Source organism: Penaeus japonicus, unplaced genomic scaffold, assembly GCF_977035675.1.
Source record: "Penaeus japonicus unplaced genomic scaffold, GWHDUDI00000001_assembly GWHDUDI00000003, whole genome shotgun sequence".
Classification (NCBI taxonomy): Eukaryota; Metazoa; Arthropoda; class Malacostraca; order Decapoda; family Penaeidae; genus Penaeus; species Penaeus japonicus.
In genome coordinates, this window is record NW_028234405.1 from 38,584,479 (window position 1) to 38,591,978 (window position 7,500).

A 7,500-nucleotide genomic window follows, 5' to 3' on the forward strand; every position below is an offset into this window, starting at 1 on the left:
CCTACGCATCCAAGCAGAAAGCTACCTACATATTCTATGCTTCTATGCATATCAAAAAGAACAGAAATTAGAAGAAAAAATACTATATCTCTGTTTCTCTATGCCCAGCATGGTAATCCGTAGCATTAAGGTTTATGTAAGGAGCCTGAGGCCTGCCTGATGAATAATAAGGCTGCTGTGGCAAATGAGGAACTGAAGGCCTAAATGACCTGACTTCATGCGGTACTTGAGGAGGTTGTTCTGTTGGGCGTGCACCTCTCTTACCGTTCCTGCTGGGGTACGTCTTGGTGCAGCTCTGGTACACGAGGGGCAAGGGAAAGGTATGCGCCGCATGAAACTGGAATTTGCTTTCAAAATCACCACCTGAAAAGGTTAAAAAAATCATTAGCATTTCCTTCTAAAGCATCACCTTCACCTAACAGAAAACAAGATCTCCATTCATGAACTGAACTGGTATATAAAGAAAAAGTTTCAAGCTAAGGCCAACGGGGTACATAAATGCGGTTTTCAAGTTTTCACAAGCTTTTCTACATTGGTTCCTTTGATAAAATGCTAAGAGAGAGAGGGAGAGGGAGAGGGAGAGAGAATTCAGATAACATGTAGCTTTAACCCGTTAACCCATTGCCAATGGGGCTGTTTTGGCTCCAAATGATCTAAACACCAGGATATTTCAAACATGTAAGCCTAATGCCTTGGGCTATTAGCCCACTCTGGCCATGGCCAAACGCTATGCTCTCAACCACCCGGCACGCCCCAACGGCTGGTACTGCCACCACTTGACGTGATATCATGGTGGCAGCACTTGCTAACAGGGACATGATATCACGTCTTGGCTTTTCACATGGCCAGCACACCAGGTGATCATGTGTGGAGCAGTTTGCCACAGCCAGAGAGGGCGAATAGCATGTGCTTGAAAAATCCTGAACTTTAGACCGAGAGGAACCAATCCTGCCCCATCCTTATCGGGTTAATAAATATAAATATGGCCCCTAGAATTAAACAGGTGACAGATTTATATTCTAATCCTTACTACTCTGGCAAAAACTAAAATGATATAAGGTGTTTGGAGTCTATGTGAGCATTATTGTGCCTATCCCAATTACCAACATCCTGGTCTTGGATTCATGAGGGAGTCAACATAAATGTTATATTTTACCTATAGCTCTACACAGCTAATTCAACAAGGAGATACTAACAAAATAAAGACTCACAGTAAAATATATTGTGATATGCACGATAGAGGTCACAATACAACATGTATGCCTCGTAAGCTGGGCCCACGGATGATGGAGAATGCATAAGAGTAAACAAGATGTGAATAGTATGAATTAATGCCGGAAAAAAAATCAGACACCAACAGCATAACAGGCAACAGAATTATCGTATCTTGAAAAAAAAAATCAATTTCTACATCACTCTTATATCAACAATGACACACAGACAAACATGTGTATACATGCATACATAAATGAATATGTATTTTCTTCTTTTTCACACACAAGTACACATGTATACAAATCACACAGTATACATATATCATATGTATAAATCTATTATAAACTTCTAACACACATCATACACTGTATGATATGTTTATGATATTAAATACATCTTGCAAACATCATACAATATATGTTCCTTCTATATATCTACTGCATTCTAAATATCTATATAACTACTATTATCTCTATCCATCTACCTATCAATATGATTACAATCATGTAGCAATCAGTCCCTATCCATCCAACTTTGCATATCTAGCTACACATCTATCCTTCCAGCTTTCTTTCTTTCCATTTCTTTTTTTCCTTTTTTACAAAAACAAAGTGAAAGCAAGACCTAAAAAGTGTTAAAACTACTGTGGAGTTTCTTCCTGGTTCTCTCGGTCCTGTTCGGGTTCTTTTTTCTTTGCCTCTTTCTTTGCATTTTTGCCTCCTTGCCCTACTTTCTTGGTCTTGGGCTTACATGCTGTAAAACACGAGACATTCTTTTCCTTCTGGCTGTTCAGTTCGACCGCTGCCCCTCTGCTCAGCTCATACTCATTACATTCGCGGCACTCTGCTTCCTGAGAGGCTTCTTCATGACACGCATGACAATAATTCATCTGATCCCCATGTCCCTCTAAGACACAAGCTTCACAATCAACTGACTGAGTGAAAGGAAACATGCTTGAACCTTCATCACTCAAGTCATAGTCCGGAAGATCTATTGTCAGAGCCCGGGAGGAGGGTCTATAATTAGATCCTTCAAGGGAATAAGTGTATGAAGTGTCACGAGATAACCTTGGAGGGAGCGTGCAGAACTGGGTCGCAATGTGCTTACCTGAAGGGCGCGTTGACTGAAATCTATTTGGAGGGGGTGGAGGGGGTGCTATGCTTGGAGGCTGGAACAAAGAAACAGAACAATTTATGAAAATATATATATATTTTTTTCAATTACTAAACTGATATTAAAACTAGAACATATCTCATTCTTACTTTCCTTAGCAATAAATGTTCATCACTCCTGATTCTTTGCTGTCAAGCATATTCCTAAATCATGGTAACTAGCAAGTATTTGTATTCTTTAACATATGTATTGCATTATCTACAGTTTCAACTTTAATTTGTAATTTTCTTAATATTTAGCATATATAAAGATTCTCATGAAATTTCACACTAAAAGTGACCTGTAAAATATAGTATGTATATTAAATTAAACAAACAGAGAAAAATATGTTAAAAAATATGGAAATAAAGATCCTACACCTATACCTTCAGAAAATACAAATTTCATAAATTCAAATGCACTCAGATCCAACAACTACTTTAAGTAAGATATTCACATGGATTTCATTCCATATTAAATATATAAAATCTATAGGTTAATGCATTTTTTTACTCAAATAACATATCTGAATATGATGCCAAGTTGGCCCAGCAATCGCTTCTGAATCTTTGCTAAAGTGTTAAGGGACACTACCTCAGGCTTTGCAGTGGGCGGAGGAGGAGGTCCTTGCCGGTGTGGTGGTGGTGGGGGAGGCTGGTTAGGGGGAGGAGGTGCAGGAACACTCGGTCTATTGGGCGGGGGTGGTGGTCGCTCTGCGGGTGCACGTGTCATGGATCTGGCAAGGTTAGTGCCAGACATTCGGCCAACAGTAAAAGGGCGATTGGAGCCATGGCCGAAATTTGGTCCAGCAGGAGCTGGCTTGTGGTGGTGAGCTGGTAGGGTTCGTGCCATACTTGACGATAACATGTCTTCCTTTGAATAGTCATTATGGTCTGAGAAATCCATTTCGCTTGTACTTCTGTGTTCTCTCATGCTATTTGTTCTTGATGCAGGTCTACTCCCAGGAGTACTCCCATTAGGCTGTAATATATTGTAATATGTTAAAATTAAATATAAAAAAAATCTTTTTTTTTCTTTTCTAGAAATATTTCTTTGATCTTCTGTAAATCTGAAATCAATATTTGAGATTTATCATTGATAATATTCCTACTGATTTTATGCCTAGGTTCAGACAAATAATATTTTACAATACCATGTAAAGTATTAAATTTTACAATATAATACTTTTGTTAATCCTTAAAAATATAGACTAACCAAAACAAAATGTCCCGTAAAATTTGAAACCCTAATTAAGGCAAGTCCAATTTACACTGGATTTACTTGTAAACCAAAACATACATCGTATGATCCTTAGCGTGTAATTGCAATACACATCAAAGGAGACCATTTTAGTTTGGATTACAATGCTCCAGAAAAAGATTAATATCTAGAGCATATAACAGTGAAAATAAATATTACTTGTATACATAAGTAAGGCTAATTTCATTGTAATTTCCTTGTATTGTATTCTGATCTCTATGAAATGATATATAATTCTGCATGTCAAAGGGAAATTTCCAACTATAATCATATACACCACATTATCTGAAATTTTCAGTGTGGTCACATCCATTTGTATAATGGTATCAGTATTCATTTTTGAAATAAGTTTCAGAAAAAGTATAAATAAAAAACACAGTAATGTGTGTACAATGAAGATATGAAACAGCAACAAACATAAAAGGTAATAAAGATAGGTACTGAAATTTTCTTTTCCATTCAAATGAAGTGCTATAACTATCTAAAGATATCCTGGCAGATTTAATAACATAAGAAAGACAAAAGTCAGCTCAGGTCAGCACTTCCTCGCAAAACACACAGATTCTAACCTTCTCATACAGAAGTTGTTATTTTTTCTTAATTCTTCTATTGTATATAGTGAACTCCACAACAAAATACCATATTGTGAAATTTCATTTTCATTTCACAAGGAATTTAGATATCCAAAAGACATTATCGCAGCACTCAGAAAAACTGTTAATGTGTATAAATTGTAAATATTGTATAAATTGAAAATATTGAAGTTTATGTAATAAGAAATATCATTAGTTTGATTTAGCCAAGAGTGCAAGGATATCCAGCAGTAAATTAGGTTTACATAAACTATAACTAATCAATTAGAAATAAATTACAGGATGTAAAATTGTATAAAAATGACTATGGAGCCATAAGTACAACAAATCCCACGAACCGTCCCCTTGTACCTTGGTTGCTCACATGCTTCACCTGTATACAAAATACACAACTTTCAATCTTTACCTAGGGCCACACAAATGTAAATAAGCAATTTATATTTTCATTGTTAGATGCTATGATGTGTATCTTGCCTATCTAAAGAGAATAAAATTCAAATCATTTTTTTTTTCACTTTCACACACTTCTTAATGATATAGTTTATGATTTAATGCCACATATTTTCCTGGAAATATAACAAAACAGTGTAAACAGCAGCTCTACCAAACACGTCTTCAGAGTTACTACACTATTAAAATGTTGAGTCAATTATCTTTTTGTATGGATCTGGCTCCAAGGAATTTTTAAATTTGAAATTAAAATCTCTATAAGCTAATGTTAACACAATAATGGAATACCAAATTAGCAGCTTGAATTGCAGACTTATGTGCCTGTCCCATTTTCTGGGTCAGAATATGAGTCCATATCTTTTCTTTTGTTCTTTTTCTGTTTCATCCCTTGGAATCACAACATATTGAAGAAAAACTTGAGTAACTCTATTATTTGAAAAGGTTTTCTGGGTCTACTATAAAATCTAATAGGGTAAAAATGAATAAATCAGTAAAAAAAAATGACAAAAACTTTCCTCCCATTATATTCTGTGTTGACTTTTCCATACTTTGTTCATCAATGCTGCTGGTTGAATAATAAAATATTTCCTTCAGGTTTCCTATAATCACAAAAGAAGATTTTCAGGATTATGTAATATGTGTATAGAGGAGGAACAGCCACATATTACTTTTTGCCGTTTCATTATCATATCAAAGAGTATGAGCAGGAAAAAATATACCAAAAAGCATGTTTAGGTACTACAGCACTATTTGGCATACCTTACCTCTCACCTGCTATCGACACTCAGTGGTTGAAGACTGTGACCTAGGGCCATTCATGGTTGCTTTTGCCGAGCTAACATTTTCATTTTTTCTTAACATTACCAACTATTTTGAAAGTGAAAGTTATCTTCTCCAAACTTTTATTAGTGAAAAATGTGCCTGCCTATGTAACCCTGTAGTATTTAGCCTGCCAGGGATGGGTTAAAGTTCCAAGTTTCTGAAAAGTATTCCAATCACCTTGAGGAAAACTGATAAACACTGCAGTACTTACCTGTGATACAGGTAACTTAGGCGGTAGTAAAGGTTTTGCTGAGCTAGGGGGTTTAGGAGGCGCTGGCTTGTTTCCAACACTTGGTTTTGTCACTAAATTTGGTTTACTTGGAAGGGTTGGATGACCAACTTTGGATGGGGCTGATGTTGGTATTACATCCTGCTGGATCAAATATAAAGCCCAAGGTAGAGCAAGGAATAAACAAATATGGAATATGCTTTCCTAAATCTATTCAAGGATACTGGGAAAGGGTAACAAAGTTATATTCCCACTCACTCACCCACTCACTCACTCACTCACTCACTCACTCACTCACTCACTCACTCACTCACTCACTCACTCACCCAGGACTAGGCCAGATATTTTGGGACCAATAATTTCTAGCTGGCAATATGGAATCATTGTTTCTATTATATATTTTTAGATAAACATAATATTCTAGTTCTACAATATCTAGCTACTTGAAGTAGCATGATTTTTGAAGCTGCATCTATATAATGTGGTTCAATGCTTACTGATGAAAAAAGTAATCTAGAGATAGGTGGTATGTAATTCATTATTCACAGTAAATAAAAAAAAATACAAGTATCATTACCACATTTTTAAAGATAAATCCAAATACACAGTACCTTCAAAGACTTAAATCTTCTTAACTTACCGGCGAATACTTAAAGGAAGAAGGCTTATTGGCAGGGTTTGGGGGATCAGGCAGAGGTCCCCTTGCTTGCCGATCATTAGAAAAGTTAGGTTTTCTTGACGCAGGGGGAGGAGGAGGGGCTGGACTACTCTTACTACTGGGCTGTAAGAATAAATGGAGTCAGTCCTTGCTCTGACTACACACTGTACTCTTGTACTCTTGTACTTTTAGCAAAGTTTGCCTAAATACAGGTAAGTACTAGCCATAAATATACACCAAATTACACTGATTCATCATGTATAAAGTGCAATCAGCATTTTGTTTCTACATAATTACTTAATTACGTATGATATTACAGCTGTTTCTCCATTCCAACTTAAAATACATTAAAAAAATGCTACATCAGTACATCTAGACTTTCCCTGAAATCCAACAACTTGCCAGAACAGTCTGCTTCTTGACTGGCATAAGGTGAATACACAGCAGATAAATTTCTCCATTATTTGTAGTACTGTAATCTGTCCTCTACATTTCAACAAATCCTAAGGGCTTACAGACAAATTCACTTATCTAAAAGACACACTTTTGACTAACATTCTTTTGAAAAGAGAGGAACAACTGCTATCATGAACTGTAATTACAGCAGGACCAGATAAAAATGACACGTAACAATCCAGGAAAATCCATCATACCTTAGGACTAGGTGGTATACTACTGTTGTCAGTTGTTTGCTCTGAGTCACCAGACACATCATGATCAGGAATGCTAGGAGCTGGTTTTCTTCCAGGAGGTAACAAGGGAGCACTTCGGCCTCCAGCTGAAATAATAATTTTTTTTTTCATAAATGCTTTGATTTTGTTATTGGCTTCTATAAGAGTCAAAAGGAGCATTTCTGACTCCAGCTGAAATTAAATACCGTGGGCAACTAACTATAAATACTTAGTATTTGTTACTTAATTCTATAAAAAGATGCAAAACAATACCATCTTAACCCTGTTTGCCCTTATCATATTTGAAAAATAATTCTTCATTCATTCATTGTTAGTGCAAGATCAATGCTAATGGATATATTTAACATTTACTTATCCTATAATTCACCATTCCTATATCTCAAATGTCACAACAAAAAAACTTAGGATACTTGTCCTCATAAAGATCAT

The 7,500-nt window shown here is 36.0% G+C and overlaps 1 protein-coding gene across 12 annotated transcripts in view; it reads right to left on the reverse strand.

Annotated features, from left to right (window-relative positions):
* LOC122253497 (uncharacterized) overlaps positions 1 to 7,500 on the reverse strand; it is a 50,843-nt gene that overhangs the window by 11,012 nt on the left and 32,331 nt on the right. For 9 of the 12 annotated variants that reach the window (XM_086532147.1, XM_086532186.1, XM_086532172.1 and 6 more), the window contains 6 exons: positions 7,033 to 7,157; positions 6,362 to 6,502; positions 5,704 to 5,865; positions 2,962 to 3,348; positions 2,323 to 2,383; positions 265 to 363 (listed from right to left, as the gene is read on the reverse strand). In XM_086532147.1, coding sequence (XP_086388273.1) covers positions 265 to 363; positions 2,323 to 2,383; positions 2,962 to 3,348; positions 5,704 to 5,865; positions 6,362 to 6,502; positions 7,033 to 7,157 — 975 coding nt within the window. The remainder of the gene's footprint in view (positions 1 to 264; positions 364 to 2,322; positions 2,384 to 2,961; positions 3,349 to 5,703; positions 5,866 to 6,361; positions 6,503 to 7,032; positions 7,158 to 7,500) is intronic. The other 3 variants (XM_086532188.1, XM_086532180.1, XM_086532164.1) reach the window with 1 other exon arrangement.